This window comes from Myotis nattereri (assembly GCF_964212035.1).
Source record: "Myotis nattereri genome assembly, chromosome: 1".
NCBI classification, from domain to species: Eukaryota; Metazoa; Chordata; class Mammalia; order Chiroptera; family Vespertilionidae; genus Myotis; species Myotis nattereri.
This window is the reverse complement of record NC_138075.1, coordinates 54,375,353-54,393,792: the sequence shown is the minus strand read 5'-3', so window position 1 is coordinate 54,393,792 and position 18,440 is coordinate 54,375,353. Positions and strand designations below refer to the sequence as shown.

The 18,440-nt window shown below is 36.3% G+C and overlaps 1 protein-coding gene across 2 annotated transcripts in view; it reads right to left on the bottom strand.

Annotated features, from left to right (window-relative positions):
- The window catches only part of ZNF280D (zinc finger protein 280D), a 115,541-nt gene that overhangs the window by 42,401 nt on the left and 54,700 nt on the right, over nucleotides 1–18,440 (bottom strand). For both annotated transcript variants that reach the window (XM_081093317.1, XM_081093318.1), the window contains 5 exons: nucleotides 12,418–12,641; nucleotides 8,977–9,134; nucleotides 8,095–8,195; nucleotides 6,900–7,046; nucleotides 695–829 (listed from right to left, as the gene is read on the bottom strand). In XM_081093317.1, coding sequence (XP_080949443.1) covers nucleotides 695–829; nucleotides 6,900–7,046; nucleotides 8,095–8,195; nucleotides 8,977–9,134; nucleotides 12,418–12,641 — 765 coding nt within the window. The remainder of the gene's footprint in view (nucleotides 1–694; nucleotides 830–6,899; nucleotides 7,047–8,094; nucleotides 8,196–8,976; nucleotides 9,135–12,417; nucleotides 12,642–18,440) is intronic.

Sequence of the window (18,440 nt, the reverse complement as noted above, 5' to 3'; positions counted from 1 at the left end):
TTTTGGGGATTATTTCACTTTGGATTATCCATGCCTCTGTTTCCCTCCACTGGAGCAAATATTCAAGAGCTGACTGTATATAAAGAAGTCAGAAAAAAACAGGAATATAAGGCAAAAAGGGAAAGGTAAAATACAATCATCAGTATGTAGTCAGACATGTGTTTGCTCACTTAAAACACAATGCTATCCAGCAGCAGAACTTGTTTCTCTGAGAGTAGACTCAGTAATAACAACTTCAATAAACATCTAAGAACCTATGGCATTCAAAGCACTATACTAGATGCTGAGGACACAAAGATAAATAAATCATGATTCCTGATCTCATATAGTTTAGCAGATTATATATATATATATATATATATATATATATATATATATATATATATATATATACTGCCTACAAGAATAGCTCAAAAATAGGCTATATAATATTGACACAACCCACTGACCCAGGAAACACAATATCTAGTTGCACTTTTTACAAAGGAATACCATTCTAGCATTGCACACACAACCACTGAGAAAAACAATGGTTAGGTTTTTTTTCTAAACATAAGAATGCTAAAATTTGACATTGGAGTCTTAATAAAAATCAGAAACCATTTTTTAAAGTATTATATTCAATGGATAAAACCAGATAGGAGTTAATTTTATTATCATACCATATGTTAAAATACAACATATTTACACTCACTTTTGTTCCAGGAGGTAGTCCTTCTAGCTCTTTAGGTTTTATAAATGTTCGATGATGCTGAGTCTTGTGATCCATTTTCTCTTTGCATGTCAAAAATTGCAGTCTGCATTTTGTACAACGATGTATTCCTTTTTTCTGTGTAGAAAACAGGAAAAATAATGTCTATAACCACAAATCCTGTGTCCTGCAACTGTTCTGATTTAACATTAATGATACCTAAATAATTTTTAAAATAGTATCTTATATCTCTCATCATAAATACTAGTGAAGTATTATTTCAATTTTTAAAATGCTCTTTGCATTAGTATTTAGGTTTCAAAAATGTCTGTTACTGTACAGAAGTTGAACATGAAAGTTGTATCAATAGCTTCTAATGAAAGGTATCTCAATAGTGGTATTAAAGCTCCATTAATTATAATTTTAAAGTATTTAGACACAGGATACTATGAAAATGAGCTAGACTATGTTTTTATCCCAGAAAAATATAAATTCTTTGTCATTTTTGCTCTTTCTGGTTGGTTAAAAGTTGGTAAAAGAAATTTAAGTATCTAACCAGACATTTAAAGAAAGTTGTTATAGAAATGCTTGTATAAAGCAGTGCTAGCTAATAAAACTTTCTTCAATTATGAAAATGTTCAAGAGCTGCACTGTCCAATACAGTAGCCACCAGCCACATGTAGTTAACTGAGTACGTGAAATGTGCTGGACATTTATTTAATCTTAAATAGTCACAAATGATTAGTGGTTACCACACTGAATAGTGTGAATATGGAGGGATAAATCAAAACTATCCCTGATACACTTACTGATTGAGACACCTTGACTTGAGTCCCTCCTTAAAACCAACCCTGTCACTATGCTATAGATGGGAAATAGGACCCAAGAAAAATCTAAATCATTTCCCCATAACTACTAAGTAACATTGCCAGATTCCTGACCCAACATTTTTCCTACTACATAATATCAACTACAAACTTTATCTATATGGTCTCATTAATTTAAAAAGTACTTACGTATATACATATAAAAATACATACATATAAACTTAAATACAAAAGAATGTTTTCTCTAAAGTTGCAATGTGCGAGATAAATCATTACCATCTACACTAATAAAAGAGAAACATGGTAATTGGCGTACGACCGCTACCCTTTTCATTGGCTAATCAGCGAGATATGCAAATTAACTGTCAGCCAAGATGGCGGCGGGCAGCCAGGCAGCTTGAAACTAACATGAGGCTTGCTTGCCTCAGTGACAGAGGATCGTTGGAGGAAACCAACGTTCCCTGCCTGCAGCTGCAGGCCTATGAGCGGGCAGTTTAACAAACATTGTAACAAATACCGCCGGACTTCAGCCAGCAGATTCGCAACATTGTAAGCAAAGGCCAGAAACCTACTTTCAGCCGCAAAGGCCTAAGAGCTGGAGCCAAGCCTCAAGCTAAAGCTGGCCCAGAATAAAAAAAAAAAAAAAAAAAAAGGAAAAAAGGAGCGTTTGGGAGTTCAGTCACTCCCAGCCTGAAAACAGCCCTCAGCCCCTCACCCAGACTGGCCAGGCACCCCAGTGGGGACCCACACCCTGATCCAGGACACCCTTCAGGGCAAACCAGCCGGCCCCACCCATGCACCAGGCCTCTACCCTACACAGTAAAAGGGTAATATGCCTCCCGGCACCAGGATCAGCGTGACAGGGGGCAGCGCCCAAACACCCTGATTGCCCTGCGGCTGTGTGTGTGACAGGGGGCGGGGTTCCAACCCCCTGAGCAGCCCTGTTCTGTGCCTGATAGGGGGGAGCTCCCCAACCCCCCCCACCCCCCGGCCCACAGGCCCTGCTGTGTGCGATGGGGTAGAGCCATAACCTCCCCATCGGCCCTGCCCTGAGTGTGAGAGTGGCGGCGCCCCAACCCCCTGATGGGCCCTGCTCTGTGTGTGATGGGGGCAGCGCCCCAACCCCCTGATGGACCCTGCTCTGTGCATGACGGGGGGTGGCGCCGCAACCTCCCCATCGACCCTGCCTTGAGTGTGACAGGGGGCGGTGCCCCAACCCCCCAACTGGCCCTACCCTGAGCGTGACTGAGGGTGGCATCACAACCTCCCAATCTGCCCTGCTCTGTGCATGACGGGGCGGCACCCCAACTCCCCAATCGGCCCTGCTCTGAGCCCGTCCAAGGGCTGCACTTAGGGATTTGGCCTGCCCTCTGCCACCCGGAAGCAGGCCTAAGCCAGCAGGTTGTTATCTCCCGAGGGGTCCCAGACTGCGAGAGGGCACAGGCCGGGCTGAGGGACCCCCTCCCCCCCCCCCGAGTGCACAAATTTTTGTGCACCGGGCCTCTAGTTTAAATATAATCAATCACTTTTTAACCTAAAATAAGGTTAATATCCTGGGAAGAACTTGCACAATTATTGGTACACAGCAGGCATTTCATAAGTTCTTTACAAAGTTCAAAATCTTTCCAGTTCCCAGAAATCTTTTCTATATCTATAATCACTCCTTAAGTTACCTCATCCAGTTTCAAGGCTTTGATACCATCTATCCAACTCCTTACTTAACATTGCTATTTGATGTCTAATATACATCTCAAATCAACATGGACAAAGTTGAATTCTGAATTTCCTCCCATTATATCCCTTCCCCCCAAAATTTGTTCTTTCCTCAGTCTTCCCCATATGACAGTATGTGAAAACTCCATTCTTAGGACAAAAAATTTGGTCACTCTCTCTCACACCCCATAACCAACCCATTAACAAAACCTGTTGGCTTCACCTTCAAAAACTTGCATAATATTTCCACTTCTCATCACCTCCAACCATACCTATCTATCATATTGGTCCAAGTAACTCTCCTGGGGTACTATAATAATCTCCTATCTTCTCCCTGTCATGTTCTTTCCTCCTTGTAGTGTATTCTTCCCATAGCTGTCAATGGTACTACAACCTGGCAGACCTTTCACATGCTTATAATGCTCTGAGGGCTTTCTAAAGCCCTGGTTCAGATTTACAAGGCTTTACCAGAACAGGCCCATATTCTATTGCTACAACCTTATCTCCTACTAGTCCTCTTATTAGTTTACTCTGCTTTGGCCACAACTGGCCTCTTTGGTTGTTCTCTGAGTATAAATTCCCTTACCTCTCCCAGATTTCCACATGGCTTACTCCTTTATTTCCTTCAAAGAGGCCCTTTTTGACCACTCTCTACACAAAACGGCAAACACTCCTCCAACACTTCCCAATCCTTGCCACTCCCTATCCTCCACATTTCCTTCCACAGTAACTACCACGAGCTAACATGCAGATGTGCTCAAATATAAACACACATTTTTTATTATCTTTCTCCACAATAATATGAATTCCAGAGGATACAAACTTTGTTTTGTTCATTGCGACAAAAAACCTAAAACAGCACCTGGCACACACTAAGGCAACCAATAAATATTTGTTAAATAAACGGACAGTGAGGCAGAAAGAAAGAGAGTGACAGAGAAAATGCATATGAGCAGCAGGTATAATTTAACTAATTCAAAACGTCTGACACTCCAGTCAATGAACATTTGTCCAGAGCCCTGAGAGAGAATTCATTAATCTATTATTCCCTTAGTTGGACACAAGTCTTGAACATCTCTCATGTGTATATATGCATTTCAAAGTGCTGATGCTGCCGAAACCGGTTTGGCTCAGTGGATAGAGCGTCGGCCTGCGGACTGAAATGTCCCAGGTTCGATTCCGGTCAAGGGCATGTACCTGGGTTGCGGGCACATCCCCAGTAGGAGATGTGCAGGAGGCGGCTGATCGATGTTTCTAACTCTCTACCTCTCTCCCTTCCTCTCTGTAAAAAATCAATAAAATATATTTTTTTAAAAAAGTGCTAATGCTGATATTTTAATAACGTGATGTTCAGTCAACAACAAAAAAACTTTTGACAAGCATACTACATTGTTTGGGAAACTTGAGGGATTTGAGGGTAATTCTGACTTATTATAAGTATTTTCTGCCCTTATACATTAATACCAATGTGAAATCTGACTCTGTGGGAAAGCAACAGAAGGCTGGGCTTTGAAGTAAAATTTTAACTCTGCTTTTTATTAGGTAATGTGACATTTGACAAGTTACTTTCTCTAAAACTTAGTTTTCTTATCTGTAAATTAGAAATAATAATATACATAGGGTAAGTGTAAGGATTAAATAAGGTAATGCATGTAAAACACCTGCTGCTGCCATAAATGGTTGCATATCGTTTTAACTGCTTGTTATTTTTATTAAAGATCTAATGAGCATATTTAACACATCAAAAATCACTTTTACTATTTTAAAAGTCATACAAATTGGGTAGTCAGCTCTAAAATCACACAAGACTTAATCATAGAACCTCTGAGAGAAAAGTTACAACCAAAATCTTCAAAGACAATAAAATGAGCCACACAGTCAACAATTCTTATTGTTTAATATCACACTAATAATGTGTTATCAATTACAAGTTTATAATCCTGCTCAGCTAAGGTTTTCCAATCTTTTGTAAATAATTATATAATTTGTAAATACCTTGAAGGATGCTTGAATATCCTTCTTATTAATAGATTTCCCTCTCTCTACCGCTGGCTACCTACCTCCTAAGTACTGCTAACAAACAAACAATAAAAACCTGGGAACCCAAGGCAAATTAAGACATAAAACTTAGGGTACAAAAACTGATTATAAATCACAGAGCCCACATAGTAGGCTCACACATTTCTTCCATAATTATCATTCTTCCACATCTACATTTTACTCCAGAGCTTAGTAAAGCATATGGGAAAAATTACATGAAAAGTCCCATAATGAAATAGATCTACTATCTCGTATCTCATTTTCCCTTTCAAAATTAAAGGCCAAACATTAGAAAGAGTACCAGAAGTATTGTTTCCCAAACTCTGTTCCTCAATAAAGTTAACAGATTTTCTGAAAAGATTCTGTGGTCAAATAAGTTGGGGGAAATAATACATACTTATATACCTTACTTGGAGATTTATAATGTTTTAGCATATTAAAACCTCTGAGAAGTCCTATTTTAAGAAACAGACAAAACTGTTTAATTTTATAAATCCAGGCATTTACCAAATTTATTTACCAGTAACAATTTGGGGGGAAACATCTATTAACACATGATGGAACACTGTTAAGGAAACCTAGAACAAAAAATCTTCACACAACTTCTCAAGGATGGGTAGCATCCCAGTCACAACATAGGTAATTCCAAATTCATTTGGAAATTCTTTTATAATTTTTCCCAATTAAAAACCGTAAGTCAATTTTATGATTATCTAATGATTGAAATGGAAAGCAAAGTGAGCAACCAATGCTGAATAAACTGGCATGTCAATGTAATCAATGATTAAAAATATGATGAGCATCACGAGAAGTGAGGTGTGAAAACTCGGTTACGTGATCGGATTCAGTAAATCATTGGCTTCTAGGTTTGGCACTGGCACTAGTGCTCTTTCAAGCACTAAAGCACAGATTGTGTTGCATCAAAGTTTTCAGCCCAAACAAAGGATGGTTTAGTTGCTTCATGGAAAAGAACCAGTAAGCAAAAAATCAGAATCCAAGATAGAGGTATAAGCACTAACCCTGGGTTCCAAAAATTACATAGCAGAACTGGCAGAAGTCACCCAAAAAACAAATTATGACCTAAATGCAGTTCTTTGACAATGCTCACATATCCAGCAATAAGTGTCATTGCCATTTCCTTTGTCATTGGCAGCTATAAAAGACCACTGCTGGTCAATGATGACAACATGTTTTCTCAGAATAAGAGGGCTAGAAAGTAGCAATAAAGTAGTAAGAGAAAGAGGAAAATAAGATTATGAGTCCACAATCTTTTCTTTCTCAGTTCAACTTCACCTTTTCACATGCTCCTGTTATCTACCTTCAAAATCCCATAAACGTTCTCAGACCCTGAGATATTTGATCTTATTCCACTCATCTTCCCTTTTTTCCTTCAATCCTTAGGTCTCCTATTTCTAGCTATCTTTCAGAATTTTCACTTATGAGCCACAACATCACCAGAAAGGAAGCAAGGTAAAGTGGAAGTTTCACAAGTAATGTAGCACAAACTACAAATTAACAGTGTCATTTGGAACAATTTTACTTCCCTTGTAGAACAAACCTTATGTTTCTAAGTCATAATCTATCTTTTTGCTAAAACAACATGAACAAATAAGAACTGGTCATCTCACCTGATGCTTCATATAATGATGCATATAGGGTGTGGCAATTTTAATAACTTTGAGGCAAAATGGACATAGCAAGTTCTTAGTGTTTTCATGGGATGATCTAAAATGAGTTTCTACATCAGAAAATGATGACGATCTAAAATTGCAAACCTACAAACAAAAAGAATGTTAAGCTTAACTTGAAAATGTACACGATATACAATTACCGATATATAAATACGTCATACGATATATAAATACGATATATAAATACGTCATTTATTTAGAAGAACATTACGTACAACTAATTCAGCTCTGATGCCTACACAACCAAGAATCCCATTAACTCAAGCACTAGATGATCTTTGAGACAGAAAAGTTATCTTTCCAAGTTAAGGAATATTTCCCAAAATATAATTAGAGTCCCTTCTTTTCATTAGATGTTTTTATGCATCACCCCCTATCCTGACTTGAATTTTCAAGCTCTGACACTTCTTGTCCTATAAAGTATTTTCTGCTATGTAAAACAGCATCTTCCTTTAGATTATAAATTGCCTCCAGGCTATGGCAATGGCAATTTATTTTTATCATGCTTTCCTATTCCTTCAAATTCTGGAAAAACACTAGGCCCAGAGAATTTTGTAGTATGCTCTGTATCTAAAATAATTTCATATTTCCCTTGTATAACTATATTCTTCCCTATATAGTAAGATAAGTCCATAGTTTGTCTTTTCCCCTCAGAGCTTTTCTTTGTCGTATAGGAGTGAGTAAACAATGGCTTGTGGGCCAATTCCAAATCTCTACTGACCTTATACACAATACATGAATTATGTCACAGGACTTTCTACTAATAAATTATTTACAAGAGGAATTTTAACAGTAAATTTTATCTAAATGGTTAGAAAATAAAAGAATGTATTTCATGACACAAGAAAATTATATGAAATTCAAATTTGTGTCCATAAATAAAGCTTTATTGAAACACAGCCACATTCATTTACTTACTTATTTTCTGTGGCTGCCTTTGTGCTATAGTGGCAGAGTTGATTAGTTGCAGCAGAGACTGTATGACCTTTAAAGCCTGAACATTTACTATTTGCCCCTTTTACAGTAAAAGACTTGCTAACTCCTGGCCTAATAGGTTTAAATCCTGTAACCAAAATAACAGAAAACAAACAAAACAAACAAACACTAAGTACACAATAAAATATGTGTATACCTGGCAAATATATGGCATTTCACCGGGTTTATGATTGTCCTTCATATGTTGTAAAAGAATATGCTCTGTTTCAAATGATAATTCACAGATTTTGCAAATGGCTAAAAGTGGGGGTGGGGGGAAGACATTACATCATTTCAAGATATATAAATACATACACACACATACACACACATCAAATCATTATCTGTACACCTAAAACTAATCAAATGTTGTATGTCAATTATACTTCAAAATATTTTCTTAATTTTTCAAATAAAGTATCCTTCTGAGGCAAACAAAGATATATATATATAAAATTCATTTTATGCATCTATAAACAATAACAGTAATAACAGCAGACTTGGTGGTGGTGGTAAACAGTTAGTTTTGCAGTTAACTATGTTCTAAGCACTTTACTTACAATAACTCATTTAATTCCCATAACGACATTATGAAGCAAGTATTTCTATTATCCCCATTATTCAAATATTAAGAATAACTTGCCTGAGATCACATAGCTGTATTAAGAGGAAGATCTGGGATTTGAACCCAAGTGGTCTAGTTCCAAAATCTATGATTTTTAACTACCACTATTAGTTACTTTTCTTATTCAAGTTTAAATAAAGGGCATTAATTTCATATTTGAAAACTGATCTAAGGCTTCTAACTTAGCCCCCCACTTATAATGCTCAGGTTATTTTTCTTAATTATTTAAAAGAGTGACTTTAATTTTTGTAATTTTATTTAAAAGTTTATATTAATCAAAATGTAACCTTTTCCATTTTACCCTCAAATTCCAAAGTCTTTTTCTTATTCTTATTGTTCTAACAAGCTTAAGGTTTTCTCAGAATATTGACAAAATCAATAATATTTGATACTTAAAATGAAACTGTAACTTACTAGAAAATTCATGGGGGGTGTGTGTACTTTCAATGTGACATTGCAGTTGAAATGGTGTGGGAAACTGACGGTAGCAGTGCTGGCAGGTGGTGTGGTTTTCCCAGCTTTCACTGCTCTGCTTCTCAAGTTCCAAATGGTGTTTCATGTGGTTCATAAACCTATAAATGATTGTCAACAGGTGCAAAATTCAGATTTAAAAACAAAAATCTCACAAATAATTATCTGAATCTTAGAATATAGATATATTACATGAAATAAATTACATTCTCTAGAAAAGTGTGCACTCTAAACAGTCACTTTCATTAAGTGACTACATAAACATCCTTTTTTAAATCTTTGTTTTAAAAATCCATTAATGTAATAATCGGAAATATCACTAATTTGCTGTGATTTAATCGTTTCAGATTATCAAAATGTTTTCTTAAGGTGAAAGAGCAGGCTTCTTTTTTATACATGAAATACTATTTACATTTTTCAATAAAATACTCAAAGGAAGGAAACCCTACCACCAAAAGCAGCTACGCAGTTATGAGAGTAATCCTGTAAGGCCATGAATATATACAATAGATTCCAGTTGCTTAAAAGACAAATTACAGGTATTTTTACTTGTGTCTTAGTTTCTAAATGTATGTACTAGCAATTTTAATGCCTACAATTATAAAAACTTTTTGTTTTATTTAATGATACTGGTTTACTGTTAGCACAGACTGTTCATTTTAACTTACAGACTGTGCCCTTTGTAGGCAAAGTCCATTTTTCAGTTTTACATCCTGCTACGTCAACCTCCCTTAGAGGCTTCTTATGAACAGGAACTATGACCTTCAACAACAGAGGGTGCAATATAAAAGGGAATACCTATTTAAAAGAGCTTACTGAAGCTTTTTGCTATAGTTGAAAGTAAAGTTATTCAATCAAAATAACAATTTTTAGACTGGAGCAACTATTAACAATTATTCACTTTGAGTCCCTAAAGGAAGTAATCTTAAAACAAAGTAATAATGTCATCAATATGGACAGCAATCATCATGAAGGTCATAACATTTATCTTTTTCACATATCCACAACACTACTTCTCTTTAGAATAGGTTATGACACTCCTTGAAAAATCTTTTTGTCCTCCTTTGGTTTTAATACCAACTCTATGAACACCTATAGAAAATCCTAGACTTGGTTAAATATTTACACATAGAGAAAAGTGAGCCATTAAAATTTCAGCTTACAACTTTAAGCAATTAAACGTTTATCTATATAATCACTTAACTAGCAAGCTTTCCCTCAATTATTATATGAGCCCCCATCAGGAGCTCATACTACTTAAAACAACAGATGAAAATAAGGGAAACAACGAAAAAAAAATCCAAACCTCTTGCAAGGATGTTCACAGAATAAATAAACCTAAGTGTTTTTGGTGAGACTCAATGTAGGGGAAAAAAATACCATACCACAATATGTTCAAAGAGCAAAGCGTAAAAACCTAGATCTGTGAGTTTTGTGCCATTCTCTACAAATATCAATTTGCCTTTCCATTTTTTTACTATAAGGTAAAATATTATTTAACATATATAACTTCTTCTATTATCAAGTGTTTCATTAAAGTTACATTTACTAAATAATCAGTATTTCAAAAAAAAATGCCCAATTCCTGGATGTTATAAAAAATTGTCTTTGTTTAAAATGTCTATATAATTCTGATATTCTAGAAATATGTATCTAGTCTTCTGAAACAACAGCAAAAAAGGAAATGTTTTATTTTCATATGTTTAATACTAAATGGGCTAATCTTAAAGGAAAAGCCAAAAAACTGTTGCTTAAAATAACTTCCAACATAATATACATAATATTTAGGTATAACAAGGAACTAAGTCAGTGACCATATTTCTATGCAATTTAATATATTCACTAGCATAACTTTTCTGGTCTATTTTACTATCAAAATGGTCAGAATATGGAAATATGTGACAATTCTATTATAATACTGTTTCAGTGTTATATCACAAAGTACAATACCTTTCTGTTAAATGGCTAGAACCATTCTCTATTGATGACTGTTAAAGTTTAATAAAAGGAGATAAATGTGAAAAATCATATGAAATAATATATGTGAAAGAACTTCGCAAACTAAAACACTACCATAAACAAAGCATTAAGAATTGCTATAGAAGTATAGCATAGTGCATTTCAGGATTTTTCTGTCTTCTTTTTGAACCCAAGAGGAACTGACAGAAAAATAAAATAAACACTGGGTCCAGAAGTAAAATACTGATGCCTAAGAATGCTAATTATAAATAATAGTTATCAAGGATAAACACAGAAAGGCATATTTATATCTGTATATATGTTTGTGTACACAAACACACAACTCACCTAAGGGAAGTATAGAAGCACAGTAAAATGTTAATGATAGAATCAAGGTGGTAAGTATACAGGTGTCCACTGTAAAATTTTACAAAACGTTACTGAATGTTTAAAAATATTTTATAATAAAATTATGGAAAAACAACCATATCTAATATACATGTAAAGCTATATAGCCAATGAAAAATATTGATCAATATATCTTATTACTTTGTTCTTTAACTCATTTATAAGATGACAGCTACCAGAGTTTGCTGTGTAACTCAAAGATTATAAAGTTTAAGTTCCTAAAATTTATAGCAAACATGTATAAAATCTTCAAAATTCCACTGCAAATTAAATCTCTAATTTTTAAAGGGGTTACATTTTAAAATAAAGCAGACATTCTTTCTAAGGAACTGGTACTTCTCTAAAGAAGACCACTTTTTATGCAATGTAAATAATTTAAAAAATATAAATATCAACTGACAAATTTGAGCATTAAATAAAATTAAGTCGAACTGGCCCTAACCGGTTTGGCTCAGTGGATAGAGCGTCGGCCTGCGGACTGAAAGGTCCCAGGTTCGATTCCGGTCAAGGGCATGTACCTTGTTTGCAGGCACATCCCCAGTAGGAGATATGTAGGAGGCAGCTGATCAATGTTTCTCTCTCATCGATGTTTCTAACTCTCTATTCCTCTCCCTTCCTCTCTGTAAAAAATCAATGAAATATATTTAAAAAAGAAAGTCAAACTGGGCAAAACATAAAAAAGTGGTTCTTATAAAGAAAAATCAAATTCAAAAGCAGCTAAAAATACAAATTATCTCATGAAATTCCTAGATCACAGATAATATAGGGAAAATAAGTTAATTGTGCTTTATTTGAAATAATGTTCATCCTTTCTTAAGTTATTTATAAGAAATACAAGTAGCTCCAGGAGTCAACTCTAAAATACAAGAAAGGACAAAAGCTTTTCAACAAGAGAATCTGCCTTTGTTGTTAGTAGAAAGTGTTAAAAATCTAAAATGGCACAGAAAAATACCAGATAAACACAAAAATTTTATCTGCAGCATTCCAATTTTCAAATAGAAATAAGTATTTACATACCTAATATTATTTTTAAGAATTTTCAAGCAACTGAAGCATTTAAAGGTGGTGTGAGTCTTCTGTTCTTCTTGGACATCTCCTTCATGTTTTCCATAATAAAAGTCATTAACCAACATGATCAATTTTCCTTGCTCTGAATCAATAGTGTTATCTTTATTTGCTGTACTTGAAATTTCAGTTTTAGGCAGTCCCAAAAAGTTATTTATCATGTCTGGACAACAGTACTGAAAGAGAACAAAAGAGAAGCCCTCTTTACCCTTTAAAAACACAGATACCCCCACATTTTTGCTTAAATCCATTGCCAGACCATGTAAAACAATGCTTGGTAATGTAGCTAGAAAAATATTCACCAAAAGTTTGTGGTGCATATACATAGTCTAAAACAATTCAAAAAAAGAAAACCTTAAAATCAGGACTTGCTATTGATCTAAAAGTATCTTCCTTGCAATTAACTGTTTCAGATGTATTGATAATGATTCAAATACTTTAATTAAAACTAAACTAAAAATCATTTATTTCATATCCATGTCTAGAAAGAGTCTAGAAAGGAAATGTAATTTTATGTGTCATAATGTATATACTAATTATTAAGTGACACAGTAAATTTCGTAATATATGGTTGGAATTGGACATTGAGCACAGCTAATCTGCCATTCCCCATACTCAAAGTGCTGTAAAATGTATGGGGAAAAAGAAAGAAGTATCAAGTATGTCTTGATAACATCAACAGTTACATCTTGATATCCAGAATGGTTAAATATTTGAAGGGGATTTTTAGTTCCTCATGAGTAAAATCAGCATATTACATAAACTGATTTTAATATGGAATACTTTCATACATGAGCTTTTTTTCCCTAGCAAGATATAACTAATTCATTTATTTACATAATTTTAAGTGTAAAATTTACCTGCAGTAGATTTTCTTAGAGGAACACCTGCATTAGAAAAACCTAAAGTGCTAGTCAAAATGCTAATTCCTAGGCCCACTTCAGACCAATAAACCACAATGTCAAGAGGTAGACCCCAGAAATCTGCCTTTTTAATAGCCATCCAGATAATTCTTTTAAAACATAAACCAACTGACTTAAACTCTTCTTAAATGTGTTATTTAGTAAATTAGTAGCAACATCAGAAAGTGTGAAAATCTAAAAGCAACTCTAGTCCATTTCTAAGATAACAATATCCACTTCCTCTCCTGTCACAGTGAAATGTTACATCATCAGTGAAACTTTCTGTGTCTCATGAGAAGCTGGGCCTTTGATCCAAAGCAGACCTATAACGTTTCCTTCAATTGCACTTATTTTGTTCACTTTTCAGTTTTCCTTTTCAGAAAGGAAAAGAGACCAATAAAAACCAAGCCCACACAATCTAAAGTACACCAAAAAGAGAGGGGGAAAAATACTGAATAAAATGGACTGAAAAATAGGGACAAAATTAGTGTTTAAGAGTTAAGGTTGCGCCCAAAAACGAAATCAGGATAAATGTATTAGTTCTCTAATACAAAATGATCATCTGAAGTCCCCTACTAAGAATAAACACAGTTGGCCCTAGCTGGTTTGGTTCAGTGGATAGAACATAGGCCTGCAGACCAAAGGGTCCCGGTTCGATTCTGGTCAAGGGCACGTGCCTGGGTTGCTGGCTCCATCCCCAGAAGGGGGCGTGCAGGAGGCATCCAATCAATGATTCTCTCTCATCATTGATGTTTTTTATCTCTCTCTCTCTCTCTCTCCTATCCTCTCTGAAATCAATAAAAATATTTTTTTTTAAAAAAGAATAAATATAACAAAGAGGAAAATGAGAAAGGTTTTTCTATATTTCTAGATTCTTCCTGAGACAAATAATATTGAAGAGCTCAAACTTAGGAAAGTCGTTATTTCTAAGGACTTTAGTCAGGCTAAATTTCTTCTTAAAAATGCTGTTTTTTACTTTAAGGAGAAAAAGATGGATCAGAGTAAATCTACCAGCACTATTAGAAAAACGATTCAAAATTTATCTTACTGCGACAAATGATATTATTAGTAGCATCAGTTTGATAGACAAACTTCTCACCTTATCCAGTTTTACTAGAGAGGATCTCAAACAACAATGGGAAAATGTTATAATGCACAAAAATGATGTAGTACAGGATAGTCTCCCTAACCTTATATACTCAAACATTAACTATGACTTTCAGACTGTAGAAATTATTCTGAGTCATATACTCCATTCTTTTCTGAAACCTACAAAATAATCTAGTAATCTATAGTAGAATGTGCTGCAAGGTTTATATTCTTTAAAATTTTCTAATTTGGTACATCTATAAAAGTTAAACTTACCCTAATTACCCATAAATTATGATATGTGTAACAAATGATTAATTGCTTGCTGTTCTATTTTCTTTTTTTAAATACAGGTAAGTAAGATAGGATCTTCAACAGTATCTTTTAAACAAGGTTTCATGTCCTTATAAAATAGCTGAATTGATAAACCACTGACAACTAAGAGTGGACAAGGTGAACTGAACTAGTTTAAAGGATTTAATAACTGAGAGGACAGCAAAAATTCCTAAACAAAATATTCAAAAGGCAAGACAGTAACTGAAGAAATGAGAACTAGTCTTGATTTAGGTTTTATAGGAGGACAGGGTAAAGTTATAGATTTGCATGGCTGACCTATAGTCCAAGATCAATTGGTCATCTTTATTAAACCCTAGCCTTTCGCTATTGCCCCTGGTTTATCCCTTCTTTTCATGGGTTAGACATTCTGCAATATTAAAAACTTTATTTCAATATACTGTAATTTGACAAACAGCAGACACCATCTGAACTTCATTCTCATTTTCATTCCTTTCCATTGATAGACCATGTTCTGTTACTTTGTTAGTACTGAAAAATTTAGGTAGGATTTTCAGAGCAAAGAAGATAGGTACCATTTTTAAATAGTAAAATAGTACTTCCCCACACGATCATCCTATGTAAGTCTAAATTTTCCCCTTCTCCTTCTGGGATTCACCCAAAAGCCCCAACAACCAAATTCTAAAAATTTTATTTTCACTGAAACTAAATGCCAGACTAAACTCCACAGACTCCACATTGAAAGCACTACTAAAAGCAGCCAAGTTTAGACAGAAGACATGCAGTTGGAAGTAGATCGATGCAGTCAAAAGGACCTAATAGTAAAGATCTTAGAAAGCCTCAGCAAAAATATACATTCTAAAAGTGAAAGACACATATTGAAGTCCAAAGCTATAGCCTTTGTTTACAAAATTGGGTATAGGAGCTGGCGCAAGAAGAATGGCAGAAGTCCCCCAGCCCTCACTTGGTAGAAAGAAGTAGAAAAGGCAATGCTACTTATAAAATCAGACACACAAGTCACACTTTCAGGAAGCCTTTTGTCCAGCAAAGAGTAGTAGGCTGTGAGATTATCCTGGAAACCTATGCTCCCCAATAGGAGCCTTGCACAAAACAGCCGAGAAATCCAATTTGTTCAATGATAGGAACTTACATCTACTGGCAAACAAAAATACTTTAAGATAAAAAGAAGGAAAATGTAAATTTCTGACAAAAAAAAAAAACTCACACAAAAACTGGAGCAGAAGCATGCAAGATGGTAACAGGCTAAAAATTTTGCTAAAGTTTGTAAAAAACTTAATAAAGCAATTGTGTCTATTTGGAAGATCACATGGACAAGAGGAAATGGCAAGACAAAAAGAAGACATAAAAAAAAGAAGCAAAATTGAAGTAGAAAATCAACTTAGAGAGATAAAGACGAAGCAGAAAAAATGGAATATAGTGAGAATAGACACTGTAAAATAAAATAAAAAAAATAAATAAATTAAATAAAATAGATGAATAGATGGCATGGGCTAGTAATGAGACAAACATATAATTGCTTTTTAAAGAAAGAGTTAAAACTACTAGAAAGAAAATGACAGCTATGCCAGACCAAAAACACTGAACAAATATACTGGACAATACTCCCTCCACAAAAGAGCAAAACAACTTTATGGAATAAATATTTAAAAATGTAAATCAAGAAAATTGCATTAAAATAAAGGAAGACACCAATAAAGAAGTTGCTTTGGATCAAAGGCCCAGCTTCTCATGAGACACAGAAAGTTTCACTGATGATCTAACATTTCATTGTGACAGGAGAGGAAGTGGATATTGTTATCTTAGAAATGGACTAGAGTTGCTTTTAGATTTTCACACTTTCTGATGTTGCTACTAATTTACTAAATAACACATTTAGGAAGAGTTTAAGTCAGTTGGTTTGTTTTAAAAGAACATAAGAATGGGAGATATCTATAATACTATCAATAAAAAATATATTACAATATTTTTAAAAATTAAAAACTTAAAAAAAAAGCTGAGTAGTCCAGCACATGATCTCAGATAAGTAAATTATTCATATTACTGCAGAATATTTAACTTGTATTTTATATATTTTTCATTAAAAAAACATTACTTCATTGGTACAGAAAAACCATTTACAAATAATCTAAAAATCACTTTTTTAAAATGGAAATTATTTTAAAGATTTACTCATTTATTTATTTGTTTAAGAGAGAGAGAGGAATAGAGGGAAGGTGGGAGAAAGGGAGGGAGGGAGGGAGGGAGGAAGGGAAAGACAGAGGAAGAGGGAGGGAGGTGGGAGGAAGGGAGAGAGATATCAATTTGTTCCATTTATTTACACATTCATTGGTTGATTCTTGTATGTGCTCTGACCAAGAATCAAACCCACAACTTTGGAGTATGGGGACGATGCTCTAACCAACCGAGCTACGGGGCCAGGACCATTCAAAATGGAAATTATTATAATACTAAAACTTTAACTGATATATAAAATGTATAAGCCAGAAGGTAAAAACTCTACATACTTTTAAACTTCCCTGTCCTAGGATAACTATATACACCAATAAAGGACAAAGATGCTAATTGACCATACCTTTGCTATGCTCCAAGATACGCCCACCAGCCAATCAGAGTGAGTATATGCAAATTAACCCAACCAAGATGGCAGCCGGCAGCCACGGAGCTGGAGCAAGCAGGAGGCTTGGTTGCCTGGGTGATGGAGGAAGCCAACCTTCCCGCCTGCCCTGAGCCGGCTGCAGCCTCAGCTCATGGCAACGAATTTTCAATAGAAGACAAATAAATCCCAGATGCCTGCTTCCAGCCAGCCTCCACTGGGAGCTTGGGTAGCTGGGGGCCGTGACCAGCCTACAAACAGCCATCAGCCCCTCGCCCAGGATGGCCACACTCTCATAGGGTGAGGGTCCCCGCTGGGGGTCTTGGCCAGTCTGCAAACAGCCATCAGCCCCTCACCCAGGCTGGCCACACTCTCATGGGGTGAGGGTCCCTGCTGGGGTCTTAGCCAGCCTGAAAATGGCCCTTAGCCCCTCACCCAGACTGGCCAGGCACCTAAGCAGGAACCCCTACCCCAAAGGGGCTGTGGCCAGCCTGCAAACGGCCCTCAGCCCCTCACCCAGGATGGCCAGGCACCCCAGTGGGGACCCCCACACTGCAGAGGCTATGGCCAGCCTGCAAACAGCCCTCAGCCCCTCACCCAGGATGGCCAGGCACCCCAGGAGGGACCCCTACCCTGAAGGGGCTATGGCCAGCCTGCAAACAGCCTTCAGCCCCTCACCCAGGCTGGCCAGGCACCCCATTGGGGATCCCCACCCTGAAGGGGCTGTGGCCAGCCTGCAAACAGCCATTAGCCACTCACCCAGGCTGGCCTCACCCACATGGGGTGAGGGTCCCTGCTGGGGGGCTTGACCAGCCTGCAAACTGCCATCAGTCACTAACCCAGAATGGCCAGGCAGCCCAGCAGGACCCCTCGCCCCCGAAGGGGGTGTGGCCAGCCTGAAAATGACCATCAGCCCCTCACCCAGACTGGCCAGGCACCCCAGCAGGACCCCCCACCCTGTAGTGGCTGTGGCCAGCCTGCAAACAGCCCTCAGCCCCTCACTCAGATGGCCAGGCACCCCAGGGGGAACCCCCACACTGAAGGGGCTGTGGCCAGCCTGCAAACAGCCATCAGCC